The 21,677-nt window shown below is 42.1% G+C and overlaps 1 protein-coding gene across 1 annotated transcript in view; it reads left to right on the plus strand.

Moving 5' to 3' along the window:
- The first annotated feature begins 4,238 nt into the window (after nucleotides 1-4,238).
- Fam117b (family with sequence similarity 117 member B) overlaps nucleotides 4,239-21,677 on the plus strand; it is a 74,187-nt gene continuing 56,748 nt past the window's right edge. Inside the window, exon 1 of the mRNA XM_051190288.1 lies at nucleotides 4,239-5,042. Coding sequence (XP_051046245.1) covers nucleotides 4,271-5,042 — 772 coding nt within the window. The 5' untranslated portion in view covers nucleotides 4,239-4,270. The remainder of the gene's footprint in view (nucleotides 5,043-21,677) is intronic.

Genomic DNA, 21,677 nt, shown 5'->3' on the forward strand with positions numbered 1-21,677 from the left:
GGCATGAAAACTTCTCCTGGTCTGGCTTCTGAGCACCCTCACCTTCCAGACTTTGGGCTGCTTCAGTGGCTTCTGCTGCTGCTGGTCCTGCTCCCCACTCCTCAGTCTCTCTCTTTCTTTTATTTTAATAATTTACTTTTATTTTATGTTTATTGGTGTTTTGCCATGGGTGTCGGTTCCCCTGGAGCTGGAGTTACAGACAGTTGTGAGCTGCCATGTGGGTGTTGGGAATTGAACCTGGATCCTCTAGAAGAGCATTTTTCCAACCCTTCTTTTGGTTTTTTGAGACAGGGTTTCTCTGTGTAGTCCTGCTGTCCTGGACCTCACTTGTAGACCAGGCTGGTCTTAAATTCAGAGATCTACCTGCCTTTGCCTTCTGAGTACAGGGATTGAAGGCATGTGCCACTGTCACCCGGATCCAGATTTTCTTTTCTGGAATTCCAAATAGCTACTTTGTCTGGAATATTCTTTCAGGAAAGCTCCATCTTTTAGGTCTCATCGTAAAAACGTCATACCTTGAGAAAGGACTTCTTGCCTAGTTTAACTAAATCTCCATTGTTCTCTTATGGCACTGTGTAATTTTCTTTGTGGAATTTTGCCACGGGCAACCATTTACATATGGTTATGTGTGTGCACACATGTATGTTTTGTTTACTTGTTCATTGCTAAGTCCCTGAGGGTTGGAACATGTGGTGTTGTCCACCATTGTAGAGCTTCACACATAGAGGGCTCCCAGTGAGTATCTGTTGAGTGAGTGAGTGAATGAACATTGAGAGGGAACTATGATGACTAAGTAATTGGTTGTTATGGCCACAGCTGGGATGTGTGATGCTTAATGTAAATACTGGGAAGTGAACTTAAGTGAACAAGGCTAACCAGGCCTCCATGGTTTAAAAAATAGTAATTAAGACTGGAGCAGGTGACAAGAGAAAAGAGTGGCTTCAAGCAGAGGAAATGGCAAGTGTGAAGTGTGAAGGCTTCAGGATGAGGGTACCTGGAATTTGGGGACATGAAAGAACATTTGTGTGGCTGGAGAAGGGCCAGAAGAGGTGTGGAAAATCTCAGCATTACTCGTCACCTAAAGAGAGACAGAAAACTGTGGTGGAGTAAGGTGGTCTTGTGTGGGTTCTCTGTTTGCTTTGTGGTGCTGGGCATGAGCCCTGGAGTCTGAACGTGGAAAACAAGCACTCTATCTCTGAGCCATCCAACCTCAGCCCCAAGTTTATCTGTGTGTGTCTGTGTAGTTCTGCTCTGTAGTCCAAGTTGGCTTCAAATTCATGGTCCTTCTGTCTTTGCCTCCTTAGCTCTGGGACTGCAGGCCTACATGCATCCCTCAGCTCAAGTTTGGCAGAGGACTCGGGCTCAATTCCCAGCACCCAGGCAAAATTCTATCTCTCACACACATACACACACAAAACATTAATTAGAAAAAAACAAAAACATTTCTTTCATGGAAACAGTTAAGCAAACCCCAAAACAAATGAGTCTGTCAATAATTTAATCTTCTGAGGTTTGTGTGTTATTTTGCTGTAAGTCAGTCACATTTTGGCCTTGGGGAGAAAGTGTAAAATCTGAGTCATCTCCTGGGAAAAGTGGGGTTCAAGTTGGCGCGCGTGTGCGCTTGCGTGTGTGTGTGTGTGTGTGTGTGTGTGTGTGTGTGTGTGTGTGTGTGCTTATTTTCTTGGTCCTTGACAAACAAGGACTCTCTTCAGAGAGAAGCCAGAACAGTAAGAACCATATATCACTTTGATGTAGTGTTTGCTTTGATTCTTCAACAGCAGATAATGAAGTCAAGGATGAGAATAAACGATGCCTTTATTCATTTCCATTCAACCTTAAAAACAGAACCATCCCACGGTGCCCAGCTACCCAATTCCAACCATTTATATTTCGATTGCTAAGATTCTCTGATGATTTCTGGATTTTAAAGTTTTTATTTACAAATAACCACAAATATCCTTTAGTATAGAGACAGCTGAGATGATGAATACTGGCTGTGTTTGCTGAAAGTTTCCCTCTAAGTTGCAGTTATGCGGGCCTGTTAAATGAGATAAACAGAGAGTTATTTTATTTATTTATTTTTATTTGGAGCTGTGAGAATTGTGATCCTGTAGGAAACACAGGTAGAAGAAAATGAACAGAGGGCTGGGGTGGCCCTTATATTTTTGAGCCCAACATTGCACAAACTGGGCAAGGTGCCACAGGCCTGTATTTTTAACATTTATAGAGGTGGAGGGAGGAGGATCAGGGGCCCAAGGCTATCCTCAGCTACATCATGACTTTCAGGCTAGCCTGAGCTATATTGAACTAAGTTAAAAAAAAAAAACACAAGGAACTAGCTCTAGAAGATTTATTTTTTTCTTTGCAAAATTATCTTAAGTTTTGATCTAATTCAGCTTATCTGTTAAAAACACTTCTTTAGCTTAATACAAAGGAGAGGTCTTTAGTTCGGTGACACACAAAACATTATCAGAATACTAGGACACCAGTATATATTCTGAAAGGAAGCTATTTACACTTGAGTAAAACTGTAAGAATTAATAGCAAGCAGTACTCTTCACAAGTAGTTGAAGAGTACGTATTCATTTTTCTGGAGTTTTGTTCCTTGGGATGCACATGTCATACACATAATGATTGATAAATGAAAGAATAAAGACAGACTAGAAAAGGAACATTGAGGACTCCCTGCCCAGCACATTTCCATCAAATGTTTGATTAATAGCCAGAACTGTATGTAGGAGATCGTATTAGGTAGCTGTACTTTACAAATAATAAACCTGACTAGGGACATACCCAAGATCACAGACTATGTGTTAGATCTGAAACTCTCTAGGCTCCTAGGAATCCAAAGTCTTTGCACAGAAACCCAGTGGGTCTTGAGCTCTACCACTCATTACCAGTGCCATCACTCCCACACTTAAGAGATCTTTTTAGAATATACAGCTATGAAAGCAGCAAAGGGATCAAGGGCATGCATACACAGGGTTTATGTCGAGTCTTTTTTGTTTTCTTTCTTTCTTTTTTTGTTTTGTTTTGTTTTTTTTTTTTGAGGCAGGGTTTCTCTGTGGTTTTGGAGGCTGCCCTGGAACTAGCTCTTGTAAACCAGGCTGGTCTTGAACTCACAGAGATCCACCTGCCTCCCGAGTGCTGGGATCAATGGCATGTGCCACCACTGCCCGGCTTTATGTCGAGTTTTTCATTGAAGAGTAACTTCTTACCTTACAGAGCTTTTATGAAAATTACGAAGACTTATTTTTTTTTTTTCCTACCAAACTAAACCATGGATGATGGGTAGGCCAATGGCTTAGCTTAATCACATAAGTTTGATCCCCTGGACCAGCATGGTGGAAGGGACCAGGTTGTCTTCTGACCTCTACTTGTATACACGTGCGTATACACACACCAATGCACAAATGTAATAAATAAATGAAATATGGGTGGTGTACCCAGTTCTGTTTCAAATAGTTTGGAACAAAAAAGAGAACTCAGCACTTTATAAACTTGTAAGCTAATAGCCATCTTTCTAAGGTATAAGGAATTGTGAAGTAATTGATTAAATTCTGGATTACTTGAGATCTGTATAGGAGTGTAGCAGCAGCACCATTTAACAACTGAAATCTAAAGTGTATCTAATCTGTAAATGTTATCTTTCTGAGATTTGGATCTTTGTAGAGCCAAAAGAAAAACAAATCCAGAAAGAAGGATGCAAAATTAAATTTCTGTTTATTTTCAAGCCCTACCTATTAGGTAGATGGAATTAGGACAGAACAAAAAACAAAAAAAAAAAAAAAAAAAAATTGGAGCCCCACAGACGTGCGTACGTGTTAACTCACAGCTATCACTGAGGTAAGGAAATGAGTTAGAGGGGGAATGGCTCTGATCAGACCATCCCCGAGGACGCGGTGGTCCCATACAGTGTGTCCCTCTGGCCGTATTCCAGTCTTGAGTCCCAGGGGCTCCCTCCAGCGGGAAAAAGGGAGGCGCGTGGCCGGGCGCGCGCGCCTACGCGTACACTCACGTGTATACACACACACGCACTCACGCACGCACGCACCCCCACCACCGCACAAGCGTCCCCTCCCGCCACGGCCGGCTTCCTCCGCCGCCCGACCCCCTCGGGGGCGGGCCTCTTTCTCTTTAAAGAGCAGACGCAGCCTCGGGAGCCGAGCCGCGCGCAGCCAATGAGCGAGGCCGAGCGGCTCGAGCGCGCTGACGCTGCACCAATGAGCGGCGGCGGGGGGCGGGGGCAGCGGAGGAGACACTATTGTTGATGAGGAGCCGCGGCGGCGGCTGCACCACCTCGTCGCTGCCCGCCGCTGGCCGCGCGCCCCCCGTCCCCGAAGTCAGGCTTCGTCACCCGCTGGCGCAGGCCTTCCCTCAGGCCCCGAGCAGCGGGGTCCCCGCCGCCCAGCCTCCCCCGGCGCCCGCGGGCCGCCGTCTCTGTGGCGGGGGGACCATGTCTCAGCGGGTGAGGCGCAATGGGTCTCCCACGCCCGCCGGCGCCCTCGCGGGTGGCGCGGTCGCCCCGGCCGGGGGCCCCGGGAGCCGCCTGCAGCCCATGAGGGCGACCGTGCCGTTCCAGCTGAAGCAGCAGCAACATGGCAGCCCCACGCGGGGCGGCGGCGGCGGCGGCAACAACGGTGGCGGCGGCGGCGCTTCAGGCCCCTCGGGTGGCGGCGGCGGCGGCGGACCGCGCACCGCCTCGCGCAGCACCAGCCCCACGCGCGGCGGCGGCGGGAGCGCGGCGGCGCGCACCAGCCCCACGGTGGCCACGCAGACGGGCGCGTCCGCGACGTCCACGCGCGGTACCAGCCCCACGCGCGGCACGGCGCCTGTGGCCCGAAGCAGCCCTCCCCGACCGCAGCCGCCGCCGCCCCTGCTGGGCACCGTGTCGTCGCCCGGCTCGTCGCCCACCCACCTGTGGCCCGGCGAGGTGAGTGCGGCCCCACCCCCCGCCCGCGTCCGCCACCGGAGGAGGTCCCCAGAGCAGGGTCGGCCTTCGGCGGAGAAGAGGAGCCCCAGCGCCCCGGTGTGCAAAGCAGGTACGGGGAGGGCAGGGGTCCGGTGGTGCGGAGCAAGGGACTGCAGCGCTCCTGCGGGGCGGGGTGGGGCGGGGCGGGGCGGGGCGGGGCGTGCGGCCCGCCACCCCTGCGTCGTGCCCGCGCCGGTCGCCGCCGTGGAGGTGCAGCCGCTAACCTTGGGCCTGGACCCATTTGTGGAAATGATAAACCCTGGGGTCTGGCCTTGCGGCGCTGCTGCTCACACTCCTTCAAGGGTGAGGCTAGGGCTGGTCTGTCACTTGTGTTAGCGACGCGGTTAGTGCTTGCAAATAGCACATGGGTGCCGTTCAGTGTTTCTGTTCCACAAAACAGTTTCGGATCTATAGGGACTGAATGCCACCGCGAAGGCGGATTTGGATCCTTGAGGAGTTGTGAAGCTGGGAGCGGTTTTTGCATTTCGTAAGACTTAATGAGTAGCAAGAAGGGAGAAGTTAAGCAAGATTGCTTTGGGGTGTGTGCATAGGTCTATGTATACATATATGTATGTGTACCTGTGCTCTCACATCCATCTGCATATATATGCAAATGATAGATAGTTAGCCTTAGGGTCTGGGTGTGTACTGGTTTATTTTTCTCTTATTGTTTGCTTTTTTTTTTTTTCATTTTCCTTTCACTAGCCCTGGCTGGCCTGGAACTCTGTGTAGCCCAGGCTGGGCTTTGCTTCTGCCTTCCAAGTGCTAGGATTAAAGATGTGTCCGTCACGACTGGCCCTCTCTTGTGTGTACCTATCAGTTTTCTTGGGGAGGACCCTGAAAGAAGGTGTTGGGTTTCAATTGAGTCAATTCAGAAAGAGTAATTCAAAGGAGTATTCAAAGTTGTAGGAAGTAGAAAGGGGCAACATTTGTTATGTGGCTGCTTCCATCAGAGTGTAGTGAAAAAAGAATGAATAGTTTTTTAGTTACATATTAATAGTACCTTTTTCTTTAACTATCTGGAGAATTTTTGTTAAAACCTTACAGTCATTGGGAGTTTCAGGAAATTTAATATGCTTTTTCCTAAACAAGTCAGTAAGATGACATTTTATTTCTTGTGTGTCTGTGTGCATTTTCATGACCTGCTAGTGGAGGTCAGAGGACAGTTTGGAGGAGTTGGATCTTTCAGGTGGGGTCCAGGGCATCCAACTCTAGTTTCAGGCTTGATGGCAAGCACCTTTACCTGGTGAGCCATCTCACCGGCCTTGTGAAGGGTTTTGGGCAATACCTCTATAAGAAAGATTGCCCAGAAAAATGTTTGGTAGTGTTTCTAATTGGATTCAGAGAATGGTTTAAAACCTTCTGGGAATACAAAGTGCTTCTCGGTGTTTTTTTTTTTTTTATTTTGTTTTTTTTGAAACAGGGTCTCTTGTAGCCTGAGCTGGCATGGAACTCACTATGTGGATAGGCTGGCCTCACCAGCTGCCTCTGCCTCCTGAATGCTGGGATTAAACATGGTCACTACTTATCTGGCCACAAAGTGTTTTTAAAGAACATTGTGAAGGGGATTCCTTCACTTGCAGTAATGGGCACAAGTAGTTTTCATACAAAACCTTATTTTAGCTTTCATACTGACCTTAATACGGGGTAAGAACAAGTAGTGGCAGATGAGATTTGACTCAGCTTGTACTCCACAAAGAATATGCCTTCAAATTATACCCAGAAGTTAGCTTCTAATATAAAAGAACGTCTGGGAAATGCACTGCACACCGAAATTACATGTAGTTGTTGAATCTGCTGAAGATTTCTGCAGTTTTTCTTTGACTTTCTGGAGACAGTCTAGCACATCTGGTATATGGAAGATGAGCTGCATAAGTGGGCAGTAGGTGAGGAAGAGGCTGTCAATGGCTTTAATAAATTATAATATATTGCCACAGGAGGCAGTCTGATAACAGAATGTTGTTATTATTACTATGATTATTATTATTTGTTTTTGTTTTTTGAGACAGGGTTTCTCTGTAACTTGGAGCTTGTCCTGGAACTAGCTCTGTAAACCAGGCTGGCTTCGAACTCAGAGAGATCCAACTGCTTCCTGAGTGCTGGGATTAAAGGCGAGAGCCACCAATACCCTGCCAGAATCAGTTATTCTTTCAACAAGTTGATCTTCAACATACCCTGAGTAGAGTTTATAGATGGAAGTTTCTGTCCTGCCTGGTTCTGCAGCCATCCAGTTCCAAATAAACACACAGAGGCTTATACTAATTTTAAACTGTTTGGCCTTTGCTCAGGTTTATTACTAACAAACCTCTTAATTAACTTAAATTAACCCATTATTCTTATCTATGTTTAACCATGTGGCTTGGTACCTTTTCTCAGTATGGCATTCTCATCTTGTTTCCTCTACATCAGTCTGGCAACTGCTCTCTGCCTCCTTCCCAGCATTCCCCTAATTTGGTAGCCCTGCCTATACTTCTATCTGGCTACTAGCCAATCAGCATTTTATTAAACCAGTATGAGTGACAAATCTTTACAGTGTACAAGAACATTATCCCACAAGAACTTGGTTAGGTTAAGTTACCAAAATGTGAAGGAGGGTTGATTTCTAGGAGGGTTTATTTCCAGGGATTCCAGGCTCTTCGTGTGCTCATTCATATTTTCCATAGCTCCCTGCACCCCCCAAAAAACCAAAACAACCATGATTAATTAAATCATTCTATGACTAAATCTAGAGATACTGTAGTTACCAGATCCCCTTTTTGATTAAAGAGTCCCACCATGCAGGCTTAATGAAATGTAAAAGTTTTTACTGTAGAAAAGAAGGTGCTTTTTCATGTAGGTCTGTAACCCTCATGTGTGACTCAAATGCTAAGCTCATCACCATGAGGTTGCTAGCTTCTAGGTAGAGTCTCATTGGGTGAGCAGAGTATCCCACCTGTGACAGAGCTCCAGAATTACAGAGTCCCTAAGTTGGAGGTCTTGGGATCTCTAGCTGGTTGATTATTTCCCTGGGAGCCAATCACTGACAGGTCCAGAATAGAATGTCTTTTTGAAGTCACCCAAGCACTCATCTGTGGTAGCTATTTAAATGGAAGTCTTCAGTGCCTGCCATTTTCTTAGCAGAGTGGCTTGTCTGGGTAGATACTTTCAGAAAGCAGGGGTAATTGTAAAGTTTATTTTGTGCTTTCCCCTTTACTTGACTTTATTTTATTTAGAGTAAAGGTGAAGAGGCAGCATAAGAACAATTAGGATGAGCTTTGGGTAGACACTGGCTTTGGTACCTGTGTTCTACTTGTATGTAAGTCCTGTGGTATGGAGAAGTGAACAACATGTTAGTGATAGAGTCCATGGTTGTATAAAATGTCTTTAGTTTTACATTGTATGTCACTCTGTGTGTGGGCACATACATACATGTGGGTCACATATGTGGTGGTCCAGATGGCAATATGTTGGAGTCTGTCCTCTCTTTCTACCATATGTCCAGAGTATTGAACTCAGATCATCAGTCATGGTGGCAGGCACCTTTACCTGCTGAGCTATCCCTGTCCCTTTATTTTATTTTGGTATTTTGAGACAGGGTTTCTCTGCAGCTTTGGGGCCTGCCCTGGAACTTGCTCTATAGACCAGGCTGGCCTTGAACTCACAGAGATCCTCCTTCCTCAGCCTCCCAAGTGCTGGGATTAAAGGTATGCACCACCACTGCCTGGCCCTTTTATTTTAATTGACTAATAATTGTTTATGAGATATATTTTGTTTTCTATACATAAATACATCATAAAATGATCATTTTAGGCTAATTGATATAACATTTCATATTTAGTATTGTGTTAATATGCATAAGATTTAAATATATTTCGAATCCATTTAAAAAAATTAAGTGTGTGTGTGTGTGTGTGTATATATATATATAACTGTATGTGCTACCCACTGATGTAGAGATCAAAGGGCAGTTTTAAGGAAGTTCTGCTTTCCTGTGCTGAGTCTGGGGATTGGACTCAGGTCATCAGGTTTTGGCAGCAAGCACCTTTACCCTCTGAGCCATCTTGCTGGGCTTAAAGTTCTTTTTTTTTTTTTTTTTTTTTTTTTTTCAGCAACCTGGTGTATAATTCAATAGAATCTTGTACATTTTAGGGGTTAAAAATGCTGACTAGTTGAACGTCTGCCCATTATTTTTGATTCCTCCAAAACAGCCTGCAGTTATTGGAAAGCCTATGAGAAGTAGAAACATTAAATTTAACATATATTTTGCTTATTATATGTTTTATATGTGGTGAAAGGTGGAAAAAAAAAAAAAAGCCATGGGATCTTAGATGACCTTTTACTACCACAGGCAGTGTACCAGAGATGAAGAGCTCAGGTGGAGATAAACACATCACACTCTGTTCTGGAAACTTAAGCTCACTGCAATAGCAGCAGAAGGTGACTGCTGCCGTGCAGTAAAGCTGTAGTTAATTGTATGTAGTTATTATGATTTAACAGTACATCCTCATTGTTATTTACACTTCTGTTGAGAATAGAGCCGTGCTTGGTGTTTGCATGTACAGGGTTTGACAAATGTTAACTTTTTATAATAGGTTTATGTGTGTTTTACAATAGTGATAAAACAGACTTAGCACTTGTAGGCAATAGTAAGTAAAACAGGGATCCATGTATTTTATGCATTTGTGCTAACATTTAAACTATTTTGTGTTATTTCTAGACTATGCAGTGGTTCTATGAGCTTTCTTAAATTTTACAAATCCTTATGTAAATGGCCTGAGGAGTTCAGACCCCATGTTATTCATGTAGCCACCTATGAATGTCTGCCATCCGACTATGTCCTTTATAACAAATTGGTAATATGTGTAAATGAATTCTTTTTCCAAGTTCTTTAAAACACTCTAGAATATTACTAAACCTTAGGTGTTTCTGGAAACTTGTGATCTATAGCTGATTGGTCAGAAGTGCAGGTGGCCCAGGACTTTCAGCCAGCATCTGAAGAGGGAGAAGTCTTTGAGGTCAAGCCCTTGTTATGGTTTGAATGCTATAAAGATCTGTCTCTTAGCTGATGATGCTGTTTCATGTGGCTGTAGATACTTTAGGAGGAGGGATCTAGTGGAGGAGAGGTTACCTTGAGTGCATCCTTTGTTCTGTATCTTACCCTGACCTCTTCTTTCTACATTCCGTTTGCTCTGCTTGCTGCCTGCCATGATACGAATTGTGTGCTCTGCCAGGCTCTCCTTGCCATATGGATTGATCTCTCTGAAACTGTGAGCTAGAACAAATCTTTCCTTCAGTTGCTTTGCTATGATGATAGGAAAAGAAACATGCAACAGCCCTGAAGCTGTGGCTGGCTGATATCTGTCCAAACTTGGAGTAGTAGTTAGAATCAGAATTGGAGTGTTAAATTTCTGTTTGGTGACCAGAGAATTGATTGGTGCTTGAAAACACCCCAGGTGCTTGTTAAAAAATTCAGCATCCAGGTCTAATTTCAGGCCTTGAAAGTCCCTCCTAGTAGTTCCATAACCCTTCAAGGACATGACTTGAAAACTCAGGGGGAAAAGCATCAATTTAGTATTTATTTATTGTGGTGTGATTGGTGCATTGATAACTATGTGTTTTGTTGTTGATTTTTTTTTTTTTTTTTTTTTTTTTTGAAACAGGGTTTCTCTGTGTAGCCATCACTGTCCTGGAATCCTGCCTATAACAGCCCTAGTTGTCCTAGAACTAGCTCTGTAGACCAGGCTGATGTCGAACACACAGAGATCACCTGCCTCTGCCTCCCGAGTGCTGGGATTAAAGGCGTGCACCACCACTTCCTGGCTAAAGATGTGTATTCTTTTACATTATGTGTCTTATATTGTGTGAATTTGACCATTAATTGAGGTGGGGTAGTGCCATGAAATGCAACAAAAGATATATTTTGAATTGTGTGTGTGTGTGTGTGTGTGTGTATTCTTGTGTCAATGTGAGGTAGATGCCTGTGGAGGCCAGAAGAAAGTGTTGGATCCCTAGGAGCTGGATCTACATGTGGTGTAGTATTGGGATCTAAACAGATCCTCCAAAGAGTAATGTGTGCTCTTAACCCTGAGCCTTCTATACAGCCCCAGGAGATGCACTTCTTTGAACTAGTAGGCAGATTCAGAAAGAAGGGTACCAAAACTCCTCCATATTTGTAGTAAGTTTAAGGTCTGTTTTCTAGTACCTTGTGAAGTAAAACTGGGAAAATTCAGCATTTCTTTAACATTTGGAGGGTAGTTCTGATTTCACATCTTCAAGAGAATTCTTTTTGGCTTGTAATCTCATTTTTACAATTGAAAATGAAGCATTGTAAATCATACTAGTTCTACATTCTTGCTAGTGTGATTTTCACTTAAGTTCAGTTCTGCATATTTGGTTGTACTATCTACTCTGTGTTACTGTACAGTACACCTTTAATCCCAGCACTCAGGAGGCAGAGGCAGGTGGATCTCTCTGAGTTTGAGGCCAGCCTGGTCTACTGAGCAAGTTTCGGGACAGCCAAAGCTACACAGAGAAACTGTGTGGGGGGGTGGAGGGATGGATATATATATATCACACAATCTAGGGGTGTACTGGAGTACTGGAATACTGGAGTAGGAAAAGAGTAGAAGGACATCAGGCCCCTGAGTAGTATTTCAGTGGGAAATAAAATGAATCAAAATATTTTCCATGGTTAATAATATTTGTTCTGGAACCAGACTGCCATGGTTCACATCCTTCCCAGTATTTAAGTGGGTTCTGGGTATCCAAATTCTAGTCCTTATATTTGCTTGGGAAGCACTTTAACTACTGACTAGCTGTTAACTTAAGCGAGTTTACTGCCTGCAAAAAGGAATACTTCCTAATTCTTAACTATAGTAGAGGCTTGTCAATGAGGATACAATTCCTGTAATCTGGGAGTGGTGGTGCATGCCTTTAATTCAGGAGGTAGAGGAAGGGGGATCTCTGAGTTCAGATCAGCCTGGTCTACATAGGGAGTTCCAGGACAGCCATGGCTACATAATGAGACTGTGCCTCAAAAAAAAAAAAAAAAAAAAAAAAAATCCTTGTAAGCTGACTATAGGGTATAGGTCTTCTTAGTGTTAGGTATTTCTTTTATCATCTTTGTCATCTTAATCCAGAGGGTCGCAATTTACAAAGGCACCTGAGTGGAGATGTGGGAATGGCACCCGTGGAAATGATCAAAGTGACCTTTTGATGTGGATGGTAGTTGGATTGGTTCTACTAATTGGTAGACAGTGGAAAAGCAAATTTGGAGTAGAGAAACAAGCTGAACTATTAGACATCTTTTGTGCCTTCAGGAAATCTATGTGCTTTTCTATAACGTGGTTAATAACACTTTTAGAACTCATGGATGAAGGTTGAAAAGGAGGTGAGAAATTTGGACTCACTCATTACATTCAGAATTTATCCATTAAACACTTTCTGCTAAGTGTTTGCATATAGACACACCCGAAAGGACCCATCACTGGAATGTATATGATGATGGAGAAATGCTGGAATAGAACTCTGTAAGAAAACAAGCATGTGAGGGTATTCTGTTTTTGTTTCTTGTGATAGGGTTTCACTATGTAGCTCAATCTTGGCCCTGAATCACCAGCCTCAGCTTCCTGGAGATTACAGGACAAGATCATGCTCAGCTTGGAAATAAGAACTTTAGAGATAGAACAGCCAGAGAGGAGCTCTGAGCACTCAATAGGAGGAGGAATATAGATTCCTACTGAGAAGTAAAAGATCTGCCTGCCTCTGCCTCCTCAGTGCTGGGATTAAAGGTGTGCACCACCACAACCTGGCTCCTCACACTGTTCAGTCTTAATGTCTGCAAAATTAGTACCATGTGCATGTTGCTGTGAGTTCTGATTTAACTACATTGCATTAGTTTTGACTGTCTTACACACTGACTTTGGGGAAACACTTCCTTAGGTATGAGATTGCTGGCAGTGCACCTCCTCTTCAGTGGTATTCTCAGTTCAGGCACTTAAGGGAATTTAACAAGATGGGAACCTTCAGTGGGTGGAGTCTTGCCGTCAGGGCACCTTTCCTGATATCCTAAGTGGTTGGCATAATTTCTTTTTAATGCAGGGTAAGCTCTTTAACAAGATAGCTCCCTTCAAAATTGCCTTGTCTATAGCTTTATAGTTATACTCTTTCCTTTGCCAAATTGTGTATTTTCTCATCTTTTGCTGTACTTGATGCTTGCTCTCTTTTACTACACACCTAAATGAGAGTAATGAGTAGTAATCATGGTGCAGCCTGAATGCTATCTTGTCTTGAAATTTTTCTCTGCCAGACACAGTAGTTCACCACTTTTGAATTTAGTGTCACTCAAGTTCTTAGGACATGGGCAGAATGCAGCCTGGTTCTTTGTGAAATAAAACCTGAACAGAACTCTAGCCCAAATCCTAATGGAGTCCTGATTCTCCTTTGAAGCCTCATGACCCAGTCCCTCATTGTCCATTCTTATCTGAGTATTGTCTTTCAAGCTCCCTTCAAAATGGCCCATTGGGGCTTTCTCTGCTTACAGAATTTGAAAATCTTATAGCCCAAGGTTCTAAACTCTTCCACATTCCTTCTTCAAACCATTCCCAAGACCTAAGACCCAGAGTCGGGTTTATCATTAGGGCCCCTTCCATCACTACCCCTAGTCTTTGTGTCATTTTTCCTGTATTAGTCACTTGGTTGCTGACACAAAGTACCTGACAAAAGCAACTTAAGGGTGGACTTGTTTTGTCTCACAGTTCGAGGGTACAGTACATTATAGTGGGGAAATGATGGTGGCAAGAACGGGAAGTGAATGGTGACATGGGGCCTGCTTTAAAGGAGAAAGAGAATTGTTACTGTCACTTTGTTTTTTAATTTTTATTTAGTCCAAGGCCCCAAACCATGGAATGGTGTGACCCACAGTTAGAATAGTCTAGACATGGTCTCAGAGCATGCTTACTGGCTTGTTTTTTAGTAATTTTAATCCTGTCAGGTTAACAGTGAATATTAACCATTTTAAATTGTTCTGATGTCAGTGGAAGGAAGCAAGTTGAACATAGTGCTAGGGTCCATTTATTGTAGGATGAAGAAAATTTCAGCATGTTTTTTATTTTAGTAAAAATATTCACAGGAAAAATTGCAGGTCAAGGGAAAATGGTTGTGAAAGATGGATAGGTGACGGGCTGTAGCACATAAGAGTCCGGAAGCCTCAGAAACCACTAACAACACCTCTTTTATTTACTAAGGAGGGGAAATGGGTGCGGTTCAAGATGACAGATAACAACAGTTGAAGAGAAGGAAGTTGAGAAAGGCAGCAACTTCTGTCTTTAAACTACTTGGAGAAGAAAATAGCATGTTTGTCTTAATGCTATATTTTAAAATTAACCTGTAAATAATTAAAAATTACAAATAGCATTATACTTGAAATCAAATCACACTTCTATTTATTCTCACTCTTGTAGCCCTTAGAACAATAATTTTCAACTCTTAGAACTCCCTTCCCCCACAACAGGGGTTCTCTGTGTAGCTTTGTAGACTAGAGTGGCCTCAAACAGAGATCTGCCTGCCTCTGCCTCCTGAGTGCCTGGATTAAAGGCGTGTGTCCCCGTCCCCCCCCCCCCCCCGCCACCGCCACCACCACCACCTGGCTCTCTTAGGACTTTTTAAAATGTTTAATATTCATACGTTCATATAGTGTGTTGATCAAATCTGCCTCCCATTTCCTATTCTTGGGGCTTATTTTTGGTGCTTATTTATTATTGCTCTAAGAAGGTTTTCCTCCAGTTTTATTTATAATGGCTATTTCCTATAGAAAATGCAGGCTTTTTTGCTGTGAAGAGACACTATGACCAAGGCAACTCTATAAAGGAAAACATTTAATTGTGGCTGGCTTACATTTCAGAGGATCAGTCTATTACCATCATGGCAGTATGCAGGCAGACATCATGCTGGAGAGAAACTGAGGCAGACATGGTGCTGGAGAGAAGCTGAGATTCTGCATCCAAATCAGCAGGCAGAAGGGAGAGAGTGCCATACTTGGCTTGTCTTGAGCATCTGAGACCTCAGAGCCCACTCCCAGTGATACACTTCCTCTAACACTACCACACCTACTCAAACAATGCCACACCTCCTAATAGTGCTGCTGCCTGTCAGCTAGCAGAGCCATTTTTTTTTTCTCCAAACCACCACACCAATAGTTACTCAGTATTAATGTTTAAATTCTGACTATGCAGGTACAGTTTGTATCAGAATCTTGTGGTGTGCTATAGTTGTATTTCCTTCCTTGATAACATTTTATATTCCTTGAGGTGAAAATTGCTTTGTTTGTCTTTATTTTCTGTGTGTTTAACATCAGTTTATTTTTTGAAATTTTTGATAATGGAAACTTTCAAATATTTAAAAATATGTTGGGTTTCCATCTGTCCTATGACCAAGTAAACTCTTATAAAAGAAAGCTTATTTATTTATTTAGGTTTTTTGAGACAGGGTTTCTCTGTGTAGCTTTGGAGCCTGTCCTAGAACTTGATCTGTAGAGCAGGCTGGCCTGGAACTCAAGGGGTCTGCCTCTTAAGTGCTGGGATTAAAGGTGTATGCCACCACTGCCTGGCCTTTTTTTTTTTTTTCCCTCTCTTTAAAAGAAAACATTTAATTGGGGCCTTGCTTACAGTTTTAGAGGGTTATTCCATTATCGAGGTGGGGAGCATGGCAGTAGGCAAACTTGGTACTGGAGAAGTAGCTGAGAGCTACATCTTGATCTGAAAGCAGAGAGGGAGATTGGGTCTGGCATGGGCTTTTGAAACCTCAAAACTCACTCCCAGAGACACACTTCCTCCCCAAAGGGCATACCTACTCCAGTAAGTCCATGCCTTGTAATCCTTCTCAAATAGCGCAACTCTGTGGTGACTAAAGTATTCAAATATATGAACCTATGGGGGCCATTCTTACTCAAACCACAACACCACATCGATACCACTCTGTCCTTCTCCTAAACTGGCCTGTGGATCTCTGCTCTATGACATGATTATTATCCTGGAACTTCCCTGACAATTCTGTTTGTGTATTCTGTTTGGATACTCTTAATTTTTGAGGATAGTGCATTTACAGGTGTCTACTACCACCCACAGTTTATGCATTTGTGGGGCACAAACTCAGGGCTCTGTACATGCTTGGCAAGCACTCTCTCAGTTGAACTACATAAGCCCTCACATTAAAGTTGCTGTGCATTTGTTGAACTAAATCTACCTGCAGATTATTGACTAGAAGTGTGATATTTTTAGCTGGGCCATTTCTATTTTTGAGCTTAAAGTAATAATATTTTGGGGCTGGGGGAATAAAAAGTATTTTTAGAGCCATTGCCTTTTCAGAGAGCTAACTCTGTAATTGTGCAGTGTAACTTGCTTACCAAAACATCTCCCTCTCATTTTTTCCACCCCTCCTTTTTTCTTTGCAGTTATATAACTATGTTAAATTTTATAAGTAGTTAAGAATACAACAAGCATTTACTGTTGTTTGATTTCCAGATCATTTCATGGAAATCCAGCTGACCATTGTTGTTTTAAAAAAACAAAACAAAACATTTTTTTTTGAGTGATTCTGTATTTGTACAAATGTGACTGCCACATAAATTTATTACAGACTCCAGATGATGGTGAGCATTTGCATCATTTTCAGTCTTTTTTAATTACAAAGAACTTTCAGTGTGATATTTTTATACGTATCATCATGTTTTGTTCTTATTTCTCCCTCCTTGCCCCCACCCCTTCTCTTCTAGTTTGTCTTCTGCTTTCATGGTGCATGTTTCCTAGTAACACTCTTACCACCTTTTTTGAGATATACTTAAGGATGGTCTTAAACTCATTATGCTTTAGCCTCTGCCTCCTAGTGCTGGGATTATAAGTGTCCACTATGTTTATGCAGTAGTAGGAAGTTCTCTACCAACCAAGCTACAGCCCAGCCCACTCCCCACTTATTTTAAGACAGGGTCTCAAGTAGCCTAGGCTAGCTTTAAGCTCACCAGGTAGCCTCTGCTTCCCAATGCTGAGATTACAGGTGTGTACCACCAGGCCCAGCATTATTACCCTCTCTTTTGCCTTCTTTCTCTAGTCTCATTTCTACTTTTGTGTCTTGCATTATGTGTATGTGTATACACATTTGTATGCATACATAATACAAATGTATTTTTCTTTCTGAATCTGGCTTATTTTGCTTAAGGCTTTTCCCTCCAGTTCAGTCCATTTCTTGAATGTCATAATTTCATGTTTATAGCTGGGTGAAGTTCCACTTTGCATATATACACCACATTTTCTTCATCTGTTCATCTGGTGATATCATCTAGGCTGATGCCACTTCTTAGCTACCATGAAAATCATAGCAAGAAACAAGGATGTACATATCTCTGGGGTGCTGATTTGAAATCCTTCAGTTACATGTCAAGGAATAGTGTACCTTTATTTGAGGAATCTAATTTAGTAGTGGCTGCACCAGTTTAGGTTTCCAACCAGCAGTGTGTAAGGGTTCTTCTTTACCCACACCTTCACCAGCTTTATTGTCATTTGTTTTCTTGAGGACAGTCATTCTGAATAGGGTGAGGTGAGAACAGTAGAGGTGATGTTGGTGTTTGCATCTTCCTCATGGCCAAAGAGTGAATATTTTTTCAAATATTTATTGGTCATTTGTACTTGTTTTGAGAACCAGAGTTCTTATAGATTCTGCATATTAATCTCCTGTTAGTGTAGTTGGTAAAGATTTTCCCCTGTTACTGTAGTTGGTAAAGATTTTCTGTCCCATTTTAGAATTTATTTTTAATTCTGGTGATTATTTTCTTTGGTGTGCAGAATCTTGACTTTCGTGTAATGCTGTTTACCAATTCTTATAACTATTTTCTGTGCTATTGGAATCCTTTTAGAAAGTCTTGCCAATGCTTGTATCCTCAAATGTCTCCTTTTTTTTCCCTCTAGCTGTTTGAACCGTCAGATCTTATATTAAGGGCTTATTGGTTTTGTTGTCTTTTTATTCCTCTTAATTTTATTAATGTCTTCTTTGTATTTTGGTTAAATTGGCTAATGATTGCCATTTTTCTCCCCCAAAGAACCAGCTCTAATTGGCTCTATGTATATGTATTCTTTTAGTCTCCATTTCATTAATTCCTGGCATGACCTTCCTTTTAAGTTACTGACTGCTTTCAGGTTTGAATTCTTAGAAATATATATATATATATATATATATATATATATATATATATATATATATAGTGTTATTTGTTTGAGTTCTACTGGATTTTTAGTGTAAGGGCTCATAGTAAAAAGAAACTTTCCTCTTTGAAGTATATTGGCTATATCCCAAGGGTTCTGCTAAGATGTACTTATATTTTCATTTGATTGTAGGAAGTTTTAATTTTCACCCTGATTTCCTCAATAACTCATTGGTCATTTTAGATTGTAGTGTTTAGGCTCTTGATCCTAGTTTTTGTAGTTTGTCTTTTTAGTTTTATTCTACTATGGTCTGATAAGGTACAAGAAAATATTTAGATTCTTTTGTATTTGTTAAAAGTTATTCTGTGATCTGAGGTGTGGTCTGTTTTAGAAAATGTTCCATGGGCTACTGAGAAGAATGCATTCTATTTTCGTTGAATGGAATATTACATAGATATGTTAGGTTCATTTGGTCTGTGGTGCAATTAACTTTGAAGTTGATATGTAGGCAGCTGGAGACTGTCCCATACTTGGTGTAGCTTGAGCACATATGACCTCAAAGCCTGCCCCCACAGTGACACACTTCCTCCAAGGCCACACCTCCTAATAGTGCCCCTCCCTACTGGCCAAGCATTCAAACACATCTGTAGGGGGCATCCCTAGTCAAACTATTACACTTGCTTTTCTTTCTTTTTTCTTTTTTAAAAGTTATTTATTTATTTATTATTTTACATGTCGATCCCAGTTCCCTCTCCCTCCCTCCTTTCCTCCCTCTTAACCTCTCTCCCCCCTCACATGCACCCTGACCACCCTCTCCTCCCATCCCCCCACCCCAATTCCACGTGTAGTGCAATGCCATCCAGGTGGGGTCATGTAAATCTGTCAAGTCATTTGAAGTAGGACTAGGACTTCTCTCCTGTCTCTAGATTAAGGCAGTTATCTCTTCATGGGGAATGTGTTCTCAAGGTCCTTTTGTGCATCAGGAATACATCTTGGTTCCACTGTCTGAGGTCCCTTAGACTGCTTAGTCCTTCTTGCTGAGACCCATATTCAGGGGGGTCTGAGTCAGTCCCATGCTGGATTCCCAGCTATCAGTCTGGGGGCCCGTTAGCTCCTCCTTGTTCAGGTCAACTGTCTCTGTTTCTGCAACCTGGTCTTGTCCTCTCCCCCTACATCTGGATTCTAGTTCGACTCAGTGTTTAGGTATGGGTGTTTGCTTCTGTTTCCAACAGGTACTAGATGAGGGCTCCATGATGGTGGATAAGTTAGTTGTTGATCTCAATATCCAGGAGGGGCATTTATGGTAGCCTTTCCACTGTTGCTCAAATTGTTAATTGGTGGCAGTCTTGTAGGTCTCTAGACCCACACTTGCTTTTCTGTATCAGTCATATAATATGTATGGGTGGGTCTTTGTTTTAGTGCCTCATAGTGTAGATTTGTTCCAGTTTTATTCTCAGGAAATACATTAAGAAATAGTAGTGTTGGAAAATACCAAGAGGATAAAGTTTGCTGCTGCTGAGTATTTCTGGGATTAAAGCAGAAGACGTTTTCCTCCTAAAAGCTCTAGTCTTGTTTTTTCTGGAAGCTATCATGTTAACTGAATCAATTTGAATTATAAAAAATTATTCCTGGAGATACTTTGGCAAAGATGGGGCATAACTAAGAAAAAATGTTCTTTATATTATTTTAGATGGAATTTTTAGGCATGTCATTGTGAAAGTATTTCCTTAAACCATCCTCCAGAAAGGGGGGGGGGGACCCAAACAAAAAAACCCAAACTAGACGAACATTGCCTTTTTGCTTTTTGTAGAAGGGGTAGGGTGAGTGGTGGTGTCTAGCTCTGTGGCTCAGGCTAGCCTTGACCTTATGCTCCTTGTGCCTCTTAGGTAAAGGGATTGTAAGTGCATGCTGCTTTGTCTGACTTCTTTCCCTCCTTAGTCTTTGAAATCTTTAACCATTGAATGTTTATTGGGCCAAAAACCAGAGCAGTGTTAAAGCAATTGCCTTGTATGATTTCTTTGATTCTTCTGTTGTTTGCTAAGGTGGAGGTTTTCCAGGTCTATGGCTGTGACAGTCCAGCCTTTAAACTCTGTAGAATGGTAGTAGAATTGAGGAAATACCTGAATAACTAAGAATAGATAGGTCTGGTGACAAGATAAAATGCTTTCCAGGATACTTACACTAAATGATTCATGTGAGTAAGTGTTGAGTTCATTCTGAATTACTCTCTAGATTCACAAATATTTATTGAATACCTGTTAAAGTATTCAGACAAAAAAACTCTTTCTGCCATACTTGTTGCTCATTTTCATTAGACCTGAATGAAAATAGAGAGTAGTAACCGTGACACCACCTGAATTCTTTCCTCTGTCAAATACAGTTTATTCAGGGCTAGGCAAGTACTCTGGTTTCTAACATCTATAGTGTGTCTTAAAATATGTCACCTGAAGCTAGACGGGGAATACTGTACGTTTGGGTAGTGATTTGAATGTGTGCTTGTGTGTGAGTGGGTGCATGGGGTGGTGGTGGTTCCCTCATTGACCTGAAACTCACTTGGTAGGTCAGGTTGCTGTCAGTTAACTCCAGGAATCTACCTTTCTCTACTGGTGCTAGAATGACAAGTGCCACCCACACCCAGCCGTTTTATATATAGTTAGATCCCCCTTGCAAAGCAAGTGTTTTGCCAACTGAGCTCTCCCCCAAGCACTATTTAAAAAAAAAAAATCACATTTTTAGCTATCTGGGCATTGTAATACATGCCTATAACCCTAGTTATAACAAAGGATGCTAAGGCAGGAAGAGCAGGGGTTTGAGGTCAGTGTAGGCAACATAACTGGGTTCAGTCAAGGATAGCTTGTTTTACATATGTTTGTTCCTCAGACTGAGCCAACAAAAAGATAAAGTTTCGTCTTCCTTGGTTGAGTGTACAATTTTATTGGTAGACTACTCACAGATAGTAAAAGGCAGTTGTCCTGGTAAGTTTTAGCTATCAACATGACACAGCCTATTGTCACCTGAAAAGGCAGTTTGAATAGAAGGATCCCCTAGATCAGATTGTCCTGTCAGCATGTATGTGGCCTTGTCTTGATTGCTGATTGACCTGGGAAGGCCTAGCCCATTGTGGGTAGGCTTTTTTTTTTTTTTTTGTGGTGAAACTTTGATGTGACTACAAGGTCAAATATTACATTTAAGTGAAATTTTGTTCTACTAAAAATAAAAAACATGTTTATATTTATGTAAACTGTCAAGATGTATAGTTGTGGTTTCTACAATGTATAGTTGTGAAGAGTCTACAATGAAAATTATAGGCATTTTAGTGTAAATAGAAAATTATATTACGTATACATTTGTGCTCTAGAAAATGTAGTTCCCTGACACCACTCAACTTGCAGATTACTAAGATAATAGGCAGATGGGTAAAAAGACAAAAAGCAGCTGTGAATGCTATAACTGTATCTGCAATGTCTCCCAAAGGCACATGGGTGACTACATGTGCGCATTGTGTGCATACACAAGGAAATAAATGTTAAAGGGCT

Source organism: Phodopus roborovskii, unplaced genomic scaffold (genome assembly GCF_943737965.1).
Source record: "Phodopus roborovskii unplaced genomic scaffold, PHOROB, whole genome shotgun sequence".
NCBI classification, from domain to species: domain Eukaryota; kingdom Metazoa; phylum Chordata; class Mammalia; order Rodentia; family Cricetidae; genus Phodopus; species Phodopus roborovskii.